We start from the raw sequence: 24,240 nt of genomic DNA on the forward strand, positions 1-24,240 counted from the left end.
CAGTAACGCAATGGGACTTTCCCCCATCTCCTCCTGCTGCACGTGTCCCATGCCATCTCCAAATCTGCTCCAGAGTGTTGGGGGAACCCTAGAACAGATCTACCAGGGGGTGGGGAAATATCATTCTTATTTGCCTTTGTCCTATGCTGAATACAACCGCTTAATATGCACAATTGCCACTGATCATAACTGTCAATAAGTATTTCTTAGAACAATACTCTGCCAAGGAAGAGATTGCAGGCATTGGAATGGGCGGATACTTTTAAGTGCACTGTTTTGTTTCTGTTACGTTCCAACACCTTAATTAAAAGTGACAAAGAATCTTGTGGCAGCCTAAAGTCTGCCATTCGTTTTGGTGTAAGCTTTCTTCAACTACAATCCCATTTCATCATAACTCTGAAGTGTTTCCCTCAGGGAAAAGGGATCGAACGGGTCTGATTCAAAGCCTGTAATCACTTGCTGTGGCAGCATATTATTAAAGGTGCACCTGTAGCAAGAAATACCTGTACTTATTGACAGTTATGAATTGCACCCATTCATTCAGTTTGCTCCAATGGAAGCCCCTTTTAAGGCGTTAAGATGCAAGACTGTGAGAAATGCAGTCTTTAAAAGTTTCCATCCATTTCTGATAATTCATTTACAGCAGGAATAGGGAACCTGTAGCCTTTCAGATGTTGGGCTGTAACTCTCATCATTCCTGACAATGGGCTGGGCTGGGCTGGGGCTGATGAAGTGTGTGTGTGTGTGTGTGTGTGTGTGTGTGTGGTTTTTGTTTGTAATAGATTTTATTAAAGTTTGAAAAAAACATACAATGGTTAGTATCAAATATCCAATCTACTTTTATCAAAGGTAAAAAAAAACTAATCTAAATAAAAGCACAAACCAAAAGAAAGGGAATAATAAAAAAAGGAGGAAAGGAAAGAAGAAAAGGAGGGGGAGGAAAAAAGGGGGAAGAACCTCTGGTGCTTTGACTGTCATCTATATATCGAAACATGTTTGAAACATCCACTTTGAGATAACACCCAACAATCCCACTTTCTAAAAAGAAATATTTTCTTCAATCCTCAAACCCAGATATCCTGTCCATTTTCTTTTTCACACAAAAAGTCTATAAGGAGTTTCCAGTCTTTAGTAAATAAGGGTTGGTGGAAGTTTTGTCCAGCAACATTTAGAAGGCTCCAGTTTCCCAGCCGCAATTTATAGTCTGGTCCAAGGTATGGATGTTTGATGAGAAGTAAGTGCTGCTCTGATGAATGACATTTATTCCCAAGTAAGGAGACATAGGATTACAACCTTTATTCCACAGATATTTCAGCTAGATGATTTGCTGATTATAGCAAAATATAGAAAAAAAGCCTATGCCTATGCAATTAGTTTCATTTTCCAAAAACAGCCTAGTCAAACTGGCTTGTTAGATTTCACTTTTTTTTTTCTGTGTGTACATACAAAAAGTTATTCTGGAAGGTGGCATTGGATGCCACAAAACAAGCAGTGGTCAAGGAAGTAGAACTGAAGTGTTTCCTTCTTATTTCATGCGTTTCATCATGAGGGAGACAGGTGAGTCTCTATTCATTATGCAGGATGTGCTTGGTGTTAAGAACAACCCACAGTGAAACTAAGGAACTGTACATTTCATGTTGGCTTTTATTTCCCACTACCACAATTCAAGTGCAGTGCTATTTTAATATCACCGTGCATTCTTAGCATAAGATTTTCATTCTGTAGAACTTGTTTGTGACATGTCTAAATCTCTCATCATGTTGAGCCCAAATATCATTTAATAATCAGGCAATTATCTGAAACTTATCAAAGTAAATGGAAAGGTCATGTTCAGTTTGTTTCTGATCAAGGTAAAGTTAGGATAAAGTGTTATGAAATTATCTTTGCAGAGTAATTCTAAGTTTTCAGTTTCATTGCATGTTTGTATTTAAAGTAGAAATCTGTATAGAGAGGGTTAGGTTTGAACAAGTGTTACCTTAAAAGAACAAGCCAAATCTATATATACATAATTGAGGAAGCCAATTTGTTGGGAATCTCATATGAGATACACATGCAGTGGAAGTCTCTCCCAGTAGTAGTCACCACATGGAAGCAGCTTAAGGCCCAAATAGTTTACTGTTGCAGAAGATAACTAAAACAGTTATTGCATGTACAGCTTGTAGGCTTTTGCAGATACAGATATACAGTGGTACCTCTGGATGCGAACGGGATCCGTTCCGGAGCCCTGTTCGCATCTTGAAACGAACGCAACCCGCATCTGTGCGTGCGTGGGTCGCAATTTGCCGCTTCCGCGCATGTGCGTGACGTCATTTTGAGCGTCTGTGCATGTGCGAGCGGCGAAACCTGGAAATAACGCGCTCCGTTACTTCCAGGTCGCCGGGGAGCGCAACCCAAAAACGCTCAACCTGAAGCATATTCAACCCAAGGTATGACTGTATACAGAAAATAGAAGTACAAAGTATCTCTGTTGCTCCAAATGATCTCCAGCAATTCAAGAGGTAACCCTGAACAAGTAACACCAACAGACTTACATACTAACTGACAGACTACTGAGCTAATGCATGCCAGATCAACAGTCTGTCAGTTAGTATATGAGCAGGTATCATCGATATAGTCGTGGCACTGGGCAGTTACTGTAGGAACTGGCTTGGCTGACCTTGCACCTGTGATTAGCTCATCCATAGGGTGACTCACATCAATGAAGGAAATTGACCGCTTCTTATGTCCACTTACTCCAGCACAATTATCTGAAGCTTTGTGATGGAAGCTGATCTCATAAAATGAGTCCTTTTATGCAAAGCTCTCTACAGGAAGCAGATTTAATGCACTGCAGGGTTTTGTTTAAACTGCCTCAGTAAACTCAGTAAATTTCTGTTCTAAAAGTTTAACACACCTGTTCTTCTAGTGCAAAGGATGTCTGCTAGTGGAACAGAACCGCCACCCCTTCTCTGCCCGCCTGGAGCCCACTGTGAACCCTCAGAATCAGCTCTGGAGGGTTGGGGAAGAGGAAGGTGAAGTCACGTTGCGCAGGCAGAAGTCAGTTGCACTCAGACCCCGGAGCAGTTCTTGTAACAACTTTCTTTACCCTTCTATCATAGTGCATTTTACTTCTCACTTGTCCCCCTAAACCTCTCATTTTTCATTTGACTACAAGGTCTCATATCCACAACAATCAACAATGTGGAAAAAGAGAGAGAGCGCGCGCATACATACATACATACATACATATATCTGACATAGAAGTTATTTATTGATTTCTTATTTGGGGCATTTATTTACTGCCCAGCCAATCCCACCCCCCTGGGCTGCTCATATTTTAAATATATATAAATTAGGCTGCCAGTTATCCACAGAGGGTCCGTACTGATCAGCACCTGCAGAAGGGAAAATCCCCTCTAGGGCCTGCCTTTGCCATTGAACATGTGTTTCTTTAAGTATGCCAGTGTTTTCTAAAAGCTTGCCAGATTTTCTGTGAACACAGCCATCTTATCAGCACCATGAAGGCCCTGCTTCCTTTCTGGGCCAAGACATTAATTTATCATGTTTTTCTTCACATTTATAAAGATAGGTTCATAAATATTTATAAAGGAGGCTGTTTTCCTCTTTCTTTAAGACCTTGATAACTCCTGGGACTTGGCTGGTGACAGAAGGAAGTCATGTTGAATTCAGAACTTTGGGGACCTTAGCAAGTTTCCAGCAAGCATATATTAAATATTGCCAGTAACATACTCTTTTAGGAAATCTAGTAGCAAACCAGTACAATGCAGCAGGTTTTATTTGTACTTATGGGCCACCTTTTCATCATGGAACCCAAGGTTTGCATACATGTGGCTCTCAGATAGCCACCCAACCAGGTATGACCAAATTCATACCTGCTTAACTTCAGCAAGGTGGCCACATTCTGTGCCTTCAGATCACACTCTGGAGCAGTGGGTGTCTCCACTTAGCCACAAAGTCCACTGGGTGACCTTGGGCCAGTCACTGTCTCTCAACCTACCCAACATCAAAGGGTTGTTAGGAAGATAAATGGGACATGAGGAAAGCCATGGTACGCTGTCTGGAGCCGGGAGGAAAGTGGGGATATAAATGAAATAAGTACATAAGAATCAAGGGGGGTATCCAGTGCTCTTACACTTGTGCAATAGAACTCCCCCCTTTTGCTCTCCCTGTCCCCACACCCTTGTGCACCCTACACTCTCCCATAATTTCCTCTGAAAGGTTGGGAGAAATTCCCAGAACAGATTTAGGGGGTGCATGCAAGGGGCGGGGAAGTTCTGTTGCACAAGCATAGATCCTTAGGCTAGAAGAATGAGTGACTTAGCGCTACTTTGGATACAAGCCTAAATAACTGGCATATGACTCTTCAGCTTTTGAGTTCTAGAACACAATAGAAAAATTCCTAACCATTGTAGAAATAAGTTGCTGGAAATCTAAGATAATTGTGCAAGGATGGGATTTCGCTCACATATAATTACTGCTTTTATTTCAGGTCTTTCTGGCTTTGCTTCATTATTCTGTTTTGTCCTAGGGCACCGTGAACCCTTTTCAGGGTGGAGTAGTATTTCAGATAAACACTTTGCCCCATGTTTTCCATGATAGCGTTTAAAAAACAACACATGTCTCTCTTTGTTTATAATACTTACTTTAAATCAAAAGTTGTTCTGATGCACAATTAATTAAAGCAAAACTTCGTGCTGTAAAACATAGTATATTTCCGTACTTTATAAAACAAGTGAAAAGCAAAATTAACAGTTCTCATTAAAGTACATTTACAAAGTAGGGAGTGATACCAGCTAATTAAGAAGTTTTAAATAGTGATTTGGGAGTTGTTCCAAAGGCTTCCCAGGAAAGGCAAATTCCAATTATCCACAGCAACTGAATCAGGTGAGCCTGGCAGTGGTGGTTTAAGGGAAATAGTGGGCAGACAACAACTGGTTAGCTCCTCAACCGGTCACTAGTACTTGCCTAAGATGCTGGATCAGTGTAGGTGGCTAACATCTTAGACACGTCCACGCACAGGTCATTTTGGACCTGGAAGAGAATGGAACGGGGGCGGGCTAAGGCACGCTCCAGTGAAACATGGAGGCCGGGAACAGAACCCCCCACATGAAATGGTCACTGCCTGTATAGTTTGCAGGAACAAAGAAAAGGGCCTTCTCAGTTGTGATGCCCAGGATGTAGAAATCCCTCCCCTAGAATACCCACCTAGCCACCTTTTCTTTGGTCTTTCTTTCACCATTAGCTGAAAGAGTTTTTGATCTGGCAGGACTTTGGCCTGTCCTTCGTTTGATTCTTTCTCTCTGTCTGGATGATGTAGGGTTTTGTCCTGCCGGTTTTTACTGCTGCTGTGACGTCTTAAATTGTTTTATTATGAATTTTTGTTAATCATCTGCTGCCCTGAGCACTTTGGAGTGACAGGTTGAAGTGGAAATTTCATAATAAACATAACTAGTCATATCAAACCCAAGGTTATCTGCTCCAGGAAGTTCATATAGGTGTAGGGGAATAAGCCAGATCACTGTGGCACTCACCATAAATCTCAGCGGCAGAAGTAAAATTGTCCCAAATAAAATTGCCCACTGGGAATGCCTGGAAAGGAAGGGGGGCAGTTAGTAAACCCTGAGAGCGACCCAACAGAATATTGGGTCATTTGGCTGACAAAATCTAGTGTAAATGTTTCATATTTAAGCTTATTATGAGCACATAACTTTTGTGGTTTTGTTGTGGCCTCTAGTGGTTTGCCCTCAGTATTACAAGAAGTAATAGTTTAGAATAGATAACAGCATTTTACTTTGAAGCGTATTGATTTCATATGTGTGGTTTGTGAAAGGCAAACAATACAGTACAAAAAGATTTGAATGTATGTATATTATTATATCTTCTATAAACAAAATTTGCTTGAATGATTACATTAATACTATGGGGAGACTATAGCTCCTGGGGATATTCAGTAGACAATATCGTTAATCAACTCAATCAAGCCAGTAGAAATTTTCCTTAAGTGTAGAAAAACAGATTTTGTAAATCTTTTTTTAAATAAAAAAAACTCATTTAAAATAAAAAAATATCATTTGGCTTTTGTGTATGAAAAGTCAGGTTTTTTTAAAAAAATAAAATAAAAAAAGATATAATGTTAGTAGACTATAATTATTTTTCTTTTAGAGGTAGGCAATAAGAATAATGGAAGGGTCCAGGGATCTGGGGCTTCACAGTGGCCTAGATGAGCTTCTGTAGGTGTGAGCAGCAAATAATGACACGATGTCTACCTGTATCCAGTATAAAAAGCTACTGTAGGTGATGCACACAAATGGAGTCGCTACATAGCATAACAAACCCTCAGGGGTCTTGTTAAATATATTGATCTTTTCAGCTTTTCATGTTTAATAAATATTTCTAGCTGCCATATTTAGGGGAAGTGGTAGAATATGTGTCAACTGCTTTCCTTTCTCCCCATTCTTCTGCATGTACATCTTGTTTCTTTTTCTTTTTTGCTTATGCATCTCTATGGGTGAAAGCCAAAGCTGACATTCTTCTTGCAGAATGGCTTTTCATCCAGTGGAGGTGTCTGCTAATGCAAAAGAATGGGAGATGTTTGTTCACAAATTCCCCCCATCCCCAAAAACCTGTTCCAGAGGATTAGATGGTGATGGAAGGAACCGCCAGGGAAAGGGTGAATTGGAGAAAATCACTTCCCTCGCATTAGCAAACACCATTGCTGCATCAAAAGCACAAATGTATGCCACAGGGGTAATGACGTTTTCAGGATCTTCTAATGCCTTTTCTTTCCTTTTAACAGGTAGCAGTTGCTGCTGAATGTAAGTACCACCCTTATTATCTGTTCGGATTTCAATTCTGTCCCTGATAGAGGGGTCACTGGTGTTGATTTATGGTTACATAATGCAGCTCTGTAAATGCTGTTTGAAACCTTTCACCTCTGTACCTGTTCCCAGGCCAGAAAGCACCCCTGGAGTTGTTAACTTGTTACTTGAATTTTATAGCTTTTCACATTATCCGGTTTATGAATATTAAATGGTATGTTGATAGGCTTGCTTCCCTTCAGATTGATTATTCCACTTCTGTAGATCTGCTTGGTTTGTACCAATGCAACAGCTTCTACACTTCGTAGTTTCTCTCTTGCAGAAAACCTAACTCTTTTCTGTTGCTATGAACAGAAAGTCACTGAGAATGCTGCATATTGGGCTCATCCAAGGCCCTACCCCCTTTTTTGTGCCATTGCCATACAAGTATCCTGGCATTAGATCAGTTCTGCATACGATCTGGTCTCTTGTTGACTCTTCATCTGCAGAGGCACCTCTTCCCACCCCACACTGCTCACCAGTTTCATACTGTCCAGAGCTCATATAACAGACAGAGAGTGTTTCCCCATACTTCATAACAAATATTTCATTTAGCAGTGGAAAAAAACTCTAGTTAAGCAAAAGCATTTAGTTGTTGGCTCTTTTTTCCTTCTGCATAGGTGGTAATGAATGTGGATCTGTAAATGTAACTGTATCAGAAACAGAAATACATATCCAGCCACCTGACAACCATACAATAAGTAATGTAACTTTTGCAAATGGAACACGTGCTGGAGTGCAAACATCGAGTACGACGGTATCTGGACTTCAACCTGGCACGCAGTATGAAGTGACTTTTGAGATTTCTACCAATAAGTCATGCTGCAAAATCATTACAACAAGTAAGTAATGGGCTGGAAGAGATGTTTACGGATCTGAGATGGCATTGGAGGCAGTTCTTACATTTTAAATAGAGAGAGGATTGCTTGGATTCCAGTAATACCAGGCGCTGCTACTGACTAATGGAACTGAACTGTTCGTTCTAATGCAAAGCACAACTGAAGTCTATAGCCTCTAACAGCAGCCAGCCATCTGATCAATAGTGCAAATGACAGCCAGGGTTCTTCTTCCCATGCTTAGCTTTGGAAAGCAAATGGCTCCTCCTACAATTATTAGCACTTCAGGCTCCATTGTGTGCACTTTGCCTCACTCAGGAAGTTTCCCTGCTGAGCTGTACAGGTTTTCCTTTCGAGTCATGTTTGTTCATGCAAGCAAATAAGTCCAACTGTAAGCCTCCTTCATTTGGTCCACATTTAGAAATTGGGGGGGGGGGAGAGTTCTGTGTAGTGCTTTGAAACAGTAATATTCTTTAAATAAAAATAGTTGGTTTTAAATTCAAAGAGAGCACTCATTTTCTTTCCCTGTTGCATGTGGCTATTTAAAAAAAAAAAAATGTCGCTGAAGGCTTTTTGAGGTAATGGAACTATACAAAGTCCAGAGCTGCCAAGTAAGAGCCTTAAATAATTAACTGATGAATATAGTAATTGAGTTCTACAGAAAAGCGGTTTGGTTTAAAGACACTCAGGAGCAATGTTAAGAATTAAAAATGTATGAATAGCTTTGCTGTCCTTCAAATCTGACATATGGGATCGGGATTTCCTTTGCCACAGAATGTTTGTCAGTACTGTATGAATCCGAACCTTTTCCTCCTGACACAATTGTCTTAGATGTGTGTTGAGACTACACAGCTTTGCCTGGTCAGCTCCTGTGTACATGAAGCATTTCTAAAATCACTGCTTGGAAACTGTGGATTCACCCTTGGGTTGAATAGCCAACATTTGTCTTTCTGGACCTTGCTGCCACATTTCACAATGTAGTGTTGGTACCCAAATGTATAATGACCACCAGCCCCTTCTCAGTATACACAGCTAGACTGCTTCATGTTATGGACAGTTTTTCTTCTGGACAGACAAGTTGGTTGCCATGTCTTCAATGCAACCATTAAAGCACATGCCATTGTCTTTGAAATCAGTTGCGTCCAAGCCTTTGTAGACAAGAACTTCCAAACATTATAGACTTTCCCTTATGAGGGCTCATACCTCAATACACTTGCTCACCTTTAAGGAACTCCTCTGGTGTCCTTGCTACAACTGTCTAGAACGAAGGCCATCGTGGAATTAGTCTCAATTGTGCCTGTTTCTGAAGAGTGACTCTCCCATTATGAGGACTTATATGAATCCATCTTGAGGTACCTCCAAGATGTGGCATTCACCTGATTGTTGGTCATTTTGTAGCTTGTGCCTTTCCTCGCATGGGTCGATTTTGAACTGTGTGGGCAGAAATGGCTCACCTGAGGCTGCTGTGACACCAGCTGATTGGCAGTTGGACAAGTCCACCCACCTGTCAAGCTTGCTGTACTCCATCAGGCCATCTACTTTAGTCTTCAGGCTGTGCACTTGTCCCCACAGAGACTGCACTAGACACACAACCACAGCATCTGTCCAGCAGCCGTTGGATATGCTAAGTCAAATTTTGTGCAGCTCAGCTCTTCCTTCACTCTCTTGTTAGACTTTTTCTGCACTTCCTGTTTCTTTATAACTTTAAAGAGTTTTTGATTAAGCCAGGGATTGGGAACCTTTTGCCTTCCAGATGTTGTTGGACCCCAACTCCATCATCTCTAGCCATTGGCAGTGCTGGCTAGAGCTTGTTGGAATTGGAATCCAACAGCATCTGGAAGGCCCCAAGTTTCCTATCCCTGATTTAGCCACTATATAGTATATGCCAAGTATTAAGAACTGCTTCTGATTACCTGTCTGATTACTTAGCTGGGAAAGAGCTTGGATTTGGGAGTTTTAATTTTCAGAATTTGTTGCCTTTCTTGCAAATAAAACAGTAGTTTGACATAATCCCACAGGTTATGGTAAGCTACCTGAGCATTGTTCATCTGACTCTTGTACCTTTGTGCAATAGAATGCAGTTTTCATACAGATCGATAGAACGGAATATTTAACCTTAAACAAAAATGTCCTGTGGCTTCCAGGTATGTTTGCAGGACATATCAACTGATATACCTCCGAGGAGTGAAATCTTGAGTGGCACCAGTGCATGAGCTTGTGGTGTTGCATCTCCATCAGTTTTGTTGCCTTCTATTCATAGATAAATTGTTAATGAATAGGAAGAGCCTGCTTGTAAATTCCCAATTATTCAACCGGTGTTGTAACATATATCCTCAAGCAGATGGTAACAAGACTGAAGGAGAGCCAAGTGCTGCAAACATTTATTCACGTGTGCCTTCAAATTATTGATGCAAGTGCACATAGAAAACAAATGTTAAAATTTAAATTGCACGTATGCTCACTCTGTTTCTTCACCAGAACATATTAAAATTAAAAGTATAAGTTTAGTGCAATTTAGGTACCTTTCCATTTTTATGTTACTTATCAAAACATGTATAACTGGGGCAAAAGGAGCACAGTTTTTGCAAACCAAATTGTAATGCCTTGTATTTCTTAACAGATTTTGGGTAGCACATTCTCAAATGGAGAATGGAGATATTTTCTTTCAGTGGTGCAGATAAAGCCCTTTTTCTTTTTCTTGAACAGAACCCAGCCCAGTTTCTGACATCAGCCTTGAAAACCGCAGTAATTCAACAGTAACTTTAAAGTGGAGCAATCGCGACCCAAATGCTTCCAACTACACTTATCGGATACTAATAGAAGGAACCGATCCTCCCAGGAGTGAAACTTATGGCAGCACCAGTGCAGTAATTAGGCGCCTGGAACCTGGAACACTGTATACATTCACGATATTCCCACAAGTTGATAATGGTGCAATTGAAGGAGAACCAAATCATACAACTGTTTATACCAGTAAGGAAACATTTGAAATGTCATGCACATTCACATTTTACTTATGCATTTGCAATCTTATGTGGGTGGGTGGGGAAAAATAAATGGAGAACAGCTTTGCTACCCACCAATGGTGAAAATAGTTTTTTAAGTCCTCCACCACTCTTACCTGGCTCTGGGAAGGTTGCAGGAGGGCTCTGGGAGCCCCTCAGGACCCTCGTGCGACCGTTGCAGAGCCCACTAAGCAGCCCTTGACCTCACAGGGGTGGGGGCAGTTCTGGGGGTTCCTGGCTTTGCCTGATTATTATTATTATTAATTTTTTTTGCGCTTGGACCCCCAGAAACAAACCGTTGCATAAGTGGCAAGTCCATTGCCCCTTGCTTCTTTGTGCAACTAATGTGCATTAAGGCTATGCCTTTCCAAGTATGAAAGATGCTTTAGGAAGTAGGTGGGAAATTGACTGCAGTTATTAAAAATGTTTTCTGAGTTTATACCAGGGTATGCACTGAAGGGACGCGGGTGGCGCTGTGGTCTAAATCACTGAGCCTAGGGCTTGCTGATCGGAAGGTCGGTGGTTCGAATCCCCACGACGGAGTGAGCTCCCGTTGCTCGGTTCCAGCTCCTGCCAACCTAGCAGTTCGAAAGCATGTCAAAGTCCAAGTAGATAAATAGGTACCACTCTGGCGGGAAGGTAAACGGCATTTCCGTGCGCTGCTCTGGTCTCACCAGAAGCGGCTTAGTCATGCTGGCCACATCATCTGGAAAAACTGTCTGTGGACAAACATCGGCTCCCTCGGCCAGTAAAGCGAGATGAGTGCCGCAACCCCAGTCGTTCGCGACTGGACTTAACTGTCAGGGGTCCTTTACCTTTTTTTTAATGCATTGAATAAGTTTGATTTTATTTTTTTAATTGATTCTACAGCAAGTTTGTTCTTGGCAAGTAAAGGTGGAAACAGATATGACAAGTAGCTGATGCCTCCTAAGTGAATGTTTAATTTATGTAGGAATTTATGCAATACTGAATCTGATAACACTTCCTTAAACAGGGCCCAATCCAGTTTTTGGCATCCAGGTTGAAAACCTCAGTGACACAAGAGTAACTTTAAAGTGGAACAACCCAAATGATTCCAACTACACTTATAGGATACTAATAGAAGGAACTGATTCTCCCAGGAATATATCTTCTGACACCAACAGTGCAGTAATTGGGGGCCTGGAACCTGGAACATTGTATACATTCAGAATATACTCACAAGTCGATGATGGTACAGTTGAAGGAGAACCAGATACTACAACTGTTTATACAAGTAAGAAAGATCTATGATGATTTCTAACTGCCATGGGTTCCACAAAGATACATTCCCTGCATCTTCAACATGGAGTCAAACAGAACTATAGCCAGAATGTGCTGGGGAACTAGTTTTCTGCACACTTAGTTGCAGCTGTTTAATACAATATGCTTGTCATTTTAATGGAATGGATGCCAAATTGCAATTGTTGGACGTTCTTTTATTCTTATTCTGAAATTTATGCTCAGTTGTAAAATTGACAGGGGTTGAGAATGGGGGAATAATTCTGATTTCAATCTATTGGGTTGGGGAGAGAGAGCCCTTTTGCCAAGTTCATAAGCAATATGCAGTAGTGACACAGAATGGAAGTGTCTGCGAGGGATTTTGCGGGGGAGGTAGGAAGGAGTGAAATAAAATTTGATATTGTGAGAGAGCTAACTGGGAGAAGATAATGCAAGGCCTATAGGTAGCACTGACTCTGCCAAAGAACTTCCCCCAATTTTCATATTTTAGTATGCCATCTTGCAACTTGATGCAGAAGGTAACACAGAAATGTTTTAAATTAGTACAGTGGTACCTCTGGATGCGAATGGGATCCGTTCTGGAGCCCCGTTCGCATCCTGAAGCGAATGCAACACGTGTCTGTGCGTGTTGCGATTTGCCACTTCCGCGCATGCGCGTGACGTCATTTTGAGCATCTGCACATGCGCGAGCAGTGAAACCCAGAAGTAACACGCTCCGTTACTTCTGGGTCGCCGCAGAGCGCAACCCAAAAATGCTTAACCAGAAGCTACTTCAACACGAGGTATGACTGTACATGCAAGTGGACTTCTTTAATTTTTGCGGGTTTGAAAGCAAAACTTAGGCATCTGCCCTCCCGTTTTTATTTTTTTGTGGTGAAAATATTGAAATACCCACAAAAAGGTCGGCTAGTTAAATTATAGTAAACCTATATCAGGGTCAAAAATTTCTAGCAGTAACATCTAGCTGTGTAATTAAAAAAAATCCCTTCATCAGTGCGGCTAAAACCCTTTTCCTTTTTTAACAGAGCCCAGCCCAGTTTTTGATATCAGTCTTGAAAACCGCAGTAGTTCAACGATAACTTTGAAGTGGAAAAATAGCAATCCAAATGCTTCCAACTACACTTATCGGATACTAATAGAAGGAACTGATCCTCCCAGGAATGAAACTTCTGACACCACCAGTGCGGAAATTGGGGACTTGAAACCTGGAACATTGTACACATTCACAATATTTCCACAAGTCAATAATGGTGCAGTTGAAGGAGAACCAAATGCTACAAGTGTTTATACAAGTAAGTCCAAGTTCATACAAGTAAGTAAACATTTCAGACTGCCTGTTTCTGTACCATAAAGACGTAAAGAGGAACGCCAACCACAGCATAGCCATTCCGTATCATTTTGCTAGACCATCCGTATCATTTTCCTGGCCAAAGCCCCATCCAGAGACATGCCCTAGTATATAATTGAGCATTCATCCTTTCCCACAGGAGGGAAGGGCCCAATGTCTACCCAACCACAAAAGGAACTGCTGCCCAAATGCAGAAGCAAAGACAATGCAAGAAGTGAAGGGGGGGACAGGAATATGTCAAAGGCCATTAGCTCACACTGACAACTGGACTGGCATATCAACCAGAACCCTCCATAACAAAGTGGACCATGGAGCATAAGGCTACTAACCAAGATGGCTATGCTCTCTGCCTCCATTGTTGGACGCAGTAATACTTCTGAATACCAGTTTCTGGGAGAGAGTGCTCTTGCGCTGAGGTCCTCCTTTTGGGGTTCCCCAGGGGCATCTGATTGGCCACCATGAGAACAGGATGCTGGACTAGATGGGTCACTGGCCTGATCCAGCAGGCTCTTTGTATGTTGTTGTGATGGTATGGAAAGAGGGACCCTCTTTCCTGTGCTTCAGTGTCCAATTGCCTGTTCCTGCCCCAAGTCAAAGGAGGCACCCAGTGACAAAACGTGAAGACCCAAGAGTTCACTTTTCCCTGCTGCATCACCTAACTCAAAAGTGTTGCCTGTCTGGCTCAGTCTGAGTGGAAATGCTCAGGAAATGGGCTTTCGTAAGGTTTTGTGGAACCTCTCACAATATTACGAACCATCACAATATTACCAACTCTACTCGGCGGGCCTAGAGGTCCCCGCCTCTAATCACCACCACAGTAGCCTATACCTGACAAGCTGCAATGCAGAAGGAAGGGCCCCTTTTTTGTTATTCAATATGTAAAGAAAATGTGCTTGCAGCAGTTGCTAGAAGATTGATTGCAAGTATTAAGAACGTGATTATCATGTTAGTTTAATATTTTAAACTGAATTTTAGAATCATAGAGTTGATTGTAGTACAGTTCTCTATTTAGCAAGTAAAGCAGAGGTGGTCTGTATAAATGAACGTCTAAAAATTTTGTACCTTAAAAGTAAAACTGTCCTTTTGTATTTGTTTTTTATAATGTAAATGTTAATATTCCAACAAAACATTAGCTTACTACATTATAGTTAAACTCTATACCTGTTCAAGAGATCTCTGGCACATCTAACAGTGTCATAATATTTCCCTTCGCTTGCATAGCTAAAATCCTTTTCCTCTGTTTTAAACAGAGCCCAACCCAGTTTTTGATATCAGTCTTGAAAACCGCAGTAGTTCAATGATAACTTTGAAGTGGAAAAATAGCGATCCAAATGCTTCCAACTACACTTATCGGATACTAATAGAAGGAACTGATCCTCCCAGGAATGAAACTTCTGACACCAACATTGCAGAAATTGGGGACTTGAAACCTGGAACATTGTATACATTCACAATATTTCCACAAGTCAATAATGGTGCAGTTGAAGGAGAACCAAATTCTACAAGTGTTTATACAAGTATGTCCAAGTTCATACAACTTTGTAAACATTTCAGACTGCCTGTTTCTTTACCGTAAAGATGCATTCTGTACATTCAAAATATTTACTCAAGCAGGAGATGACAAGATTGAGGTAGACAAGTAGATAATGGTAAAACTGAAGGAGACTCAAATAATATAACTGTAGATACAAGTATGTTTTAAGATTTCTCTTAAGGGTCATTCTATATATTCATGATACGTACTCGAGCAGAGTAAGTATTATATGATTGCCCTTGTAGTTTCCTGGCTATTGGTGGTTATGCTAATACATCTGCATAGTTACACACGCTAAAGATACTGGTTGTTGTCATTGTGGTTAAAATAAAAAATAAAAAATTGCATGCCTTAAGTCTCCAGTTTATACCAGGAAAGCGGAATTACTATTTTTAAGTTGATTCTGACGTACGTTCCTCTGACAAGTGATGATCTACTAAAGAATGTGTGACCTCTACATTAGCTGCCTCTGCCTATCCTTCAGTTTTTGTTTTATACCGTACTCTAACAAAATGGTAACCAATCATATTGTAGTAACTTTTTACATTTCTCAAGGAACTTCTGATATCACTATTTTAATATTGTGATGCAACTTTATGTTATTGGCACAGCTGGATCTCTTTTCTTCTTTTTGAACAGAACCAAGTCCGGTTTTTGACATCAGCCTTGAAAACCGCAGTAATTCAACAGTAACTTTGAAGTGGAACAATAGCGATCCAAATGCATCTAACTACACTTATCGGATACTAATAGAAGGAACTGATGCTCCCAGGAATGAAACTTCTGACACCACCAGTGCAGAAATTAGGGACTTGGAACCTGGAACATTGTATACATTCACAATATTCCCTCGAGTTGATAATGGTACAATTGAAGGAGAACCAAATGCTACAAGTGTTTATACCAGTAAGTAAATTACAACAGGTGGAGATTCCCAGTCTCTGCATTTCTGTACCATAAAGGTATATTCACAATATGTGCTTGATCAGAAGCTGACAAAATGGTGGTAGACATGCACGTGTCTAAACAATTAAATTCAGCTTTCATGTTAAATACCATTTATTTTCCACAGTTAGATACTGTTTACAGGTGCAGTATTCTTCTTGTTTTTTTGTGAGAAGCTAGCCTGCTTTCCCATTTCAATGATTTACTCTCTCCCCACCCCCAAAAAATTCCTGCAGATGCCCAGGTCTTCCTGAGGTTGCTGGACTCCCAACTCCCATGACCCCCAGCTATAGGGGGTGGGGATAATGGGTATTGAAGTGCATCATTCTCTGGAGGGCACCTCTTTGGCTAGCCTTTGCCTTAGAGGCCTATTACAAATAAAAGGGAAGTGGTTCTCCCAGGAATGATGCTTCTGATTTCCCCAGTGCAGCAATTAGTAGCTTGGAACCTGGAACATGGTGCAAATTCAAATATATCCAATAGCAGCTGATTAAAAAAAACAACTGAAGAAGACCAAGCTGATATATCTGTTTATATAAGTAAGCAAATTAAAACAGGGCAATTTCCAAAATGACATTCATTACTATACCATTTAGGTACTTGACGTACATTCACATTTTGTCTTTGAGCAGAACAAGCTTGAGGTTGGCCCAATTTAAGAAGAATCTGTACAAAGGTGTTCTTGGACACTTAAGGCATTTCTCACCCCCCCTGGAAAAACGTATATATTCTGGGTGAGGTTGTACAGGAGGCACAATGGATCTTTCCCTTCTCCTTCTCCCTGATGTTCCCTGCAGCCTCCGATCTGCTGCAAAGATTCCCCCAAACCTCCATAAGTGATTGAGAGTGTATAGGAAGCTGCAGGAGGGAGAAGAGAGCGGCCTGATGCACAAGCTGGATTTCTGGCAGCGTACTTAACCTTATTTGTCCCTCCCATGGTTCAGATCTCACTTTCCTTTTGCGTTTCCCCCATATAGAGCCCAGTCCTGTCTCTGGCTTCGATGTTGTTGATATTGGCACAATGAACGTAACCTTAAGATGGGAAGACGACGATGCTGCTTCTTCAGGGTACACTTACAAAGTATTGTATCAACAAAAGCAAGTGGAAATGAATGTGACATCACGATACAAGAACGTTACCATTATAGGACTTTTACCAGGCACCCTCTATCGCTTTAGTGTATTTCCACAAGCAGCAGACAACCTCACCAAAGGGGACCCACAAACCACACACAGGTACACAGGTAAGTAGTTAAAAAGCAAGGAAAAGTGTTCCTTAAAGTGCTAACAATAAGTATTAAAAATATGTTTCCATGAGAGAGTTGAATAGTGTGTGTGTGTGTGCGCGCGCCTGCCTTATAATAACAAAGGAAAATATTTTGGAGGTTATGATGCCAATTTGGAACACGGTTCAGCTTATATATATATATTTAAAAGTCTTTTTCCCCCTTAACAGCTCCTAGCTCAGTCACAAGCATCAGAGTTACAGATGTCAGTATAACAACGGTCAACTTAACATGGGAAAATCTTGATGCAGCTTCTTCAGAGTACACCTACAGGATACAGATTGGTGGTGAAGCTACTGAGGACAAGATATTCCCAACTACAAGTGCTGAAATTTCAGAGCTAACTCCTGGGACCAATTATACATTCAGCATTTATTCAGTAGCAGGGTATAATCAAACTGAAGGGAGACCAGGCAGCATAAATAACTGTACAGGTAAGTCTGTTAAATGGCAGAAGGGCAGAATCTTCTCCTTTATATGCTTAAGCAGATAAGGTGATGTCTGCAGAAATGGGACAGGGGGTGGAGCAAACAAAAGCAGAGTAGACTTCATGTCTTTTTTGAGGAAAAGTGTTTTATTAGGCTACCATATTTTAAATCTTACTTATTTTGCTTCTCTGTGCCCTGGGTATGTGTACAAGGCAAATGAACAAAGGAAAAATTATCCCCACCTTCATGTCTATAGCACTTGGTGACATCCAGCCAGACTATGGAGTGAAGAATGCCTGAAGAAAATACGTCCACCTGTAAATGCAAACTAAGAATAACCATTCTTAGATTCCAGCCCTAACCCTGCTTACTTAGCAGCAAGACCCGTTGAATTCAACAAGACTTGCGTCTGAAAAGACATAGTTAGGACTGCGCTGTTAGATGCAGTGTTTGAAACAATTAATCTTCTTTTCAGTTCCTGGTGATAAATAAAGGATTTGATGTAGAGGTGCAAACAGAAAAACCTCCTTGGTGTGCAAAAAGGCCTTTTCTAATTGAGTGTTTTATCTCTTGCATAAGATACAAGAACTGCAATCCTTGTGCTTCCGTTTGTGCGAGGTGTGTGCAGTCTCTTGCCGTGTGGTCTTGCGCAGAAGCCCCGCACAATGCCTTCTGTTAGCTCTTATGCAGCAGTTAATTGCAAGACTAGGCCCCTTTTTTTGTTTAACACATTTTTCCTGGCCAGATGAATATTACGTATCAGGCATGTCCCGCAGGTCAATTGTGATCTACCACTCGATTGTGGGGTGTCCCTGGTCAATCGCCCCTCCTCCCCAAAACAAAAGCTCAACAACTTTGGTCACTCGTAGATCACTGGCACTATTTTTATAGTGGGAGTAGATTGCAGTCTCTTGGGAGTTGGACATGCCTGTTATACATGATCCAAATTTGATGTGCCATTTCTCCTTGTGCCCTCCTTGTTGCGGTGTGTCTTGTCTCCTATTATGAACAAACTGAAATGCATACAGTGGAACCTTGGTTCTCGAACGGCTCAGTTGACAAACAAATCGGCTTCCAAACGCCGAAAACCCGAAAGTAAGTGTTCCGGTTTTTGAATGTTTTTCGGAAGCCGAACATCCGATGCAGCTTCCGCTTGAGTGCAGGAAGCTCCTACAGCCAATCGCAAGCCACACCTTGGTTTTCGGACGCTTCAGAAGTTGAACGGACTTCCGGAACGGATTCCGTTTGAGAACAATGGGACCACTGTATTGTAAAGAGACAAAGTAGGGAACAAACCTAGTAGGAGGAATTAAGAGATTTGGTTCTGTTCTGCCCTGCTGCCTTTTACATTCAAGTGTTGTGTGTGTTTATTAAATACCCTGTGTGACTAGCCTGCCTTCTTTGTTGTAGATGCTGCAAGAGTGGAGGTGTTGAACTGCATGCAAGTCGCCAAGCAGCCAAAATTGATTCTAAACTGGTCTAATCCAAAGGGGAGGTTTGCTGACTTTGGAGTTGACGTCTTAAATAGTACTTGGGGCAGTAAAAAAATATTGGAAAACCATACCACAGTAACAGATTTGAACTACTATACCAACTACACTGTTAGAATTGTCACACATTCGTGTGGGAAAGATAGCCATCCTCAGGAAAAAATATGTTCCACAAGTATTGGCGGTAAGCATATAGTTGCTTTGTCTGGGGTTGTTGGCAAGGAATGCATAATGGAAATGGGTTTCTGACCTAGATAGCTATTGGCATTACATAAAATAATTATATCACATCACAAATTTTAGGCCCAGTGGAAAGGTGTGTGTTTGTTTAAAAATTTACAAATAGTTTTATGACCACTTATTTGAGAAAAAGAGTCTTCATTTTTTTGCTAAAGGAAAACCTCACAGCTGGAGAGTTCATATCTTACTATCCTTAACCCGTTTGTCCCTTGTTTTTATTGCAATTGTGTCTGTTGGGTTGGGTGGGATACCAAAACTAAAACAAAAATAAAACAGAATACCATTAGTATATACAGCATAGAACCTTGTAGTACTTTCAAGATGAGCAAATTTATTATGGCACAAGCTTCTCTGGACCACTTGAATAGAATATATTGGACTGTAGGTATTGCGTGAAAACTAAAGTATTTCTAAGCAAGAAGATGCCAGTCCAAATAGGAACATCTTACAGTGCTTTCAGAAAATATTAAGCTTTTGTGAAGCTCCATGCAAAGGAAGTTGCACAGTTGTGGGGCAGCCACCAAGAAAAGTCTCTTACAGTTTGACTTGGAATAGAGGGCCTTAAAGCTTTCACAACAACAATGTTTGCTGCTTGATCCTTTGTTGTTTGCTATGTATGTAAACCACTGCAAGGAACATCCATGTGGTGGCGTCATGCATGATGCAGTTGCAATGTGTAGTAGCATTTGGAGCTTCTGAATGAAGTGGGTGACTCCAGGTGGTAACTTGCAACTGTAGAGTACAGAAGCCACCATACAAAAATCATTTCAGCAAATCTCAACATAGCTAATGTGCTATACAGATAATCAAGAACTAGGCTATTCTTTGCAAACAGGCCGTTGTGTTCCTTTGTAGTGCTGCAGAAAGAGATTTGATATACAAAAATTGTTTCCCCCACATTCCTTCCATGCTGCATCGTGAGTGTTTGGAGTGTAAGGCCTCTCCCTCCTCAGGCTAATTCCATCTGGACTAGGGGGCGGGGCCCAGGCTCACCACCGTGATAGTTTTAAAGACACTGGTGCTGCTGCAGCAAATGCTAAAGATGTTTTATATATTTTAAGGTGTTTTAAACGTGTTTTTATTGCTTATTTTGTTGTACCACCGTGAATGGTGGTTTTTATCGATGTATTTTTGTTTTGTTCCATCTTTTGTTTTGGGGTGGGATATTGAGTGGGGTGGGGATTGGTTTTTGTTTGGGCATAATTGTTTTTCGGTTGTTTTTGTTTTTCTATTTTGTAAATGGAGCTTATTATGAGGCTTGGGATTGCTACCGTGGAGGGGCGAGGGAGGTATGGCGGTGGGGGCAGATGTTATAGGCGAAGGGGATCGAGATACGGATATGCTCGTACCCCTTCCAATCTGCGCCCCATCCCGAGAGACGAGGGTAGGGTGAGCAAGGATTACTCACCTCCGTCACTGGTGTTGTGCAATGCCAGGTCTATAGGCAACAAAACCGCCACCCTGCGAGATTTCTTTACCTCGCAGGGGGTCGACCTGGCTTGTGTGACGGAGACCTGGGTGCGCGAAGGGGTAACTGTTACCTTACGAGAGATGGCGCCCCCGGGTTTCTCCGTCCTCCACCAGTCACGGACTGTGGGCCGGGGAGGAGGGGTGGCATTATTAATCCGGGAAGATTGTTCTTTCAGGGCTCTACCATCGCCATCGATCCCCGGCATTGAATGTGTTGGCCTAGTGTGGGGCTCCGAGGAGAGCTTGGCTGTCTGGCTGGTGTACCGGCCACCTAGCGCACCAGCAGCCACCCTGTCAGGCCTGCTGGAGGCGGTGGCCGGCTGGGCTTTGGAGTTCCCTAACCTATTGGTATTGGGAGACCTCAACTTCCATGCTGATGCCGCTCCCTCCTCACAGGCTCTGGACCTGGTGTCTTCCATGGCGACACTAGGGCTCTCCCAGTTTGTTTCGGGCCCTACACATCAAGCAGGCCACACGCTGGATTTGATCTTTGGTGCCGGTATAGATGTGATCATGTCTCCTTCGATGAAGGTGCCATGGTCTGATCACTACGCTCTGAAAGCCAGGATTGACTTTCCACCCCCACCCTGCTTAGGTGGCGAGCCGATTTGGGCTCGCCCGCAGAGGCTGATGGACCCTGATAGATTCCGTCAAGCCTTGCGGGACCTTGCTCCCCCTGGCGACTCATTGACTGAGCTTGTTGAGGGCTGGAATACCCAGCTCCTGGCAGTCATCGATGAGATCGCACCTAAGCGCCCTCTGCGACCCCGCAGAAACCGGGCTCCCTGGTTTACCGAGGAGCTTCGGAAAATGAAGCGGGACCTCAGACGGCTAGAGCGAGTATGGCGGGGTGCCCGTGACGGAGCCGCAAGAACATCTTATAGGGCTTTTATGAAAACCTATGAGATGGCAGTGAAGGCCGCTAAGAAGTCTTACTTCTCGGCCTCCATTGCATCCGCTAGCTCTCGCCCGGCGCAATTATTTAGTATAATTCAGTCTTTAACGTCCCTTGAAGGACAGCCAAATTTAAATAACAATCTGACACACAGCTGTGAGGCATTTGCGAGCTTTTTTGCGGAGAAGGTCCTGTTGCTCCACCATGACCTCCCTGCCAATTTGGATACAATAAAGGAACTGGAGGCCCCTCGACTGTCCTCGGGTCCAGTATTGGACCATTTTGATCGGATATCTCCAGCCGATGTGGACAGACTCCTCCGAGCTGGAAAGCCCACCACCTGTCCTCTTGACCCGTGCCCATCATGGCTGATTAGAGCGTGTCCAGACGAGGTGCGGGCCCCCCTGGGGGATATCATCAATTTGTCCCTTGGCACCGGTATATTCCCAGGGGAACTGAAGGAGGCAGTGGTGCGTCCGCTCTTAAAGAAAACATCATTAGATCCCTTTGATCTATCCAATTACCGCCCGGTCTCGAATCTTCCATTCCTGGGTAAGGTGATTGAGAGAGCGGTTGCTGAACAGCTTGGTAGGTTTCTGGATGAAACATCTGCTCTGGATCCATTCCAGTCCGGCTTCCGCGCTGGTCATGGGACCGAGACGGCTCTGGTCGCCCTAACAGATGATCTCCGCAGGCAGCTGGATCGAGGCGGGTCGGGGCTGCTGATTCTTCTAGACCTGTCAGCAGCCTTCGACATGGTCGATCACGAACTCCTGGACCACCGCCTTGCCGACGTGGGGATCCAGGGCACAGTCCTTCAATGGCTGCGCTTGTTTCTCTCTGGTCGGGGACAGAGGGTGGCGCTCGGGGGAGAATTGTCATCGCGCCACTCCTTGGTGTGTGGAGTGCCTCAGGGTGCGATTCTCTCCCCGATGCTTTTTAACATCTTTATGCGCCCCCTCGCCCAGCTTGTCCGGAGTTTTGGGCTGGGCTGCCATCAGTATGCTGATGACACCCAACTCTATCTGTTGATGGATGGCCATCCTGACTCGGCCCCAGACACACTGGCGAGATGTCTGGAAGCTGTGGCTGGATGGTTACGTGGGAGCCGGTTGAAGTTAAATCCTTCGAAGACAGAGGTCCTCTGGCTGGGGCGGGACGATAGGGGATTGAGGAGGCAACTCCCATCTCTTGCGGGGGTGCAATTAGTGCCAGCACCGTCCGTTAAGAGTTTGGGTGTAATCTTCGATACCTCCCTCTCTATGGAGGCGCAGATTACAGCTATAACAAAGGCGGCATTTTTTCATCTCCGCCAAGCTAAGCAGTTGGCCCCTTATCTCTCTCGCCCTGACCTAGCCACTGTGATCCATGCGACGGTCACCTCCAGGCTGGATTATTGTAACTCGCTCTACGTGGGGCTGTCCTTGAGACTGACCCAGAAACTCCAGCGGGTGCAGAATGCCGCGGCGAGACTCCTTATGGGGTCTTCGCTGCGAGATCACATTCATCCGGTACTATACCAGCTACACTGGCTCCCGGTGGAGTACAGGATCAGGTTTAAGGTGCTGGTTTTAACCTTTAAAGCCCTATACGGCCTAGGACCCTCGTACCTACGGGACCGCCTCTCCTGGTATGCCCCACAGAGAAACCTACGGTCTGCAAATAATAACATCTTCAAGGTCCCAGGCCTCAGAGAGGTTAGGCTGGCCTCAACTAGAGCCAGGGCCTTCTCGGCTGCGGCTCCAATCTGGTGGAACGCTCTGTCACAAGAGACTAGGGCCCTGCGGGACCTGACATCCTTCCGCAGGGCCTGCAAGACAGAGTTGTTCCACCAGGCCTTTGGTCAGGGCGCAGCCTGACTCCCTCCTCTGGCAACCTGCACAGAATCTTGCTTAATCAGTTGCCATTGATTTGATTTTAATTGATTTTTATAATGAAATATTTTTAGAATGTGCGATTATCTGATTGTTTGATTGTTTGATTGTTGTTAGCCGCCCTGAGCCCGGCTTCGGCTGGGGAGGGCGGGATATAAATAAAATTTATTATTATTATTATTATTATTATTATTATTATTATTATTATTTGTTTTTATATGCTATATACTAGTGGTTTACAGGTTTTACATTGTATTTTTGCTTTTACGTTTACTGGTTTTATGTTGTACACTGCTTTGAGACTTTTAAAATATTAAACAGTTTATAAATGTTTTCAGTTAACAAATATTTGTTTTCCAGACCCTCCATCTCCACTTACAGCCCCTACCATTGTGGGAACCACTCACAACTCCTTGACAGTTCAGTTCAGTAGCTTTAATGCAAGCCATGGACCTTTAGTAGCATATGCAGTAATCGTCACATCAAAAGGTAAAACAAAAACAAAATGCATGGCCAGTACAGCCATTTTATCATTTATTTTAAAAAACCTGTTTTTATGTAAGAAGCTCTGTTCCATACTTTCTCTTTTGTTTTTAAAAAAGTAGTAGTGAAGGAAATGTCAACATTTTTTGGGTGCAATCAAGATTGTATTGATTCCTCAGCAAAACCAAGTTTTGTATCCCACTTTGTTTCATGTTTATATTGCTATAGAGCACCTGTCAGCATGGTATTGATCAAAGCTATTATATCAACCAAGATAAGAACTTGAACG

The 24,240-nt window shown here is 42.6% G+C and overlaps 1 protein-coding gene across 1 annotated transcript in view; it reads left to right on the top strand.

The window, feature by feature from the left end:
• Window positions 1-24,240, top strand: part of PTPRJ (protein tyrosine phosphatase receptor type J) — a 90,504-nt gene that overhangs the window by 44,347 nt on the left and 21,917 nt on the right. The window contains exons 2-12 of the mRNA XM_079988077.1: window positions 6,797-6,815; window positions 7,478-7,699; window positions 10,400-10,666; window positions 11,693-11,953; window positions 12,984-13,250; window positions 14,557-14,823; window positions 15,480-15,746; window positions 16,763-17,029; window positions 17,242-17,505; window positions 18,910-19,173; window positions 23,829-23,957. Of these exons, the coding sequence (XP_079844203.1) occupies window positions 6,797-6,815; window positions 7,478-7,699; window positions 10,400-10,666; window positions 11,693-11,953; window positions 12,984-13,250; window positions 14,557-14,823; window positions 15,480-15,746; window positions 16,763-17,029; window positions 17,242-17,505; window positions 18,910-19,173; window positions 23,829-23,957 (2,494 nt within the window). The remainder of the gene's footprint in view (window positions 1-6,796; window positions 6,816-7,477; window positions 7,700-10,399; window positions 10,667-11,692; window positions 11,954-12,983; window positions 13,251-14,556; window positions 14,824-15,479; window positions 15,747-16,762; window positions 17,030-17,241; window positions 17,506-18,909; window positions 19,174-23,828; window positions 23,958-24,240) is intronic.

This window comes from Podarcis cretensis, assembly GCF_951804945.1.
Source record: "Podarcis cretensis genome assembly, chromosome: 1".
NCBI lineage: Eukaryota > Metazoa > Chordata > Lepidosauria > Squamata > Lacertidae > Podarcis > Podarcis cretensis.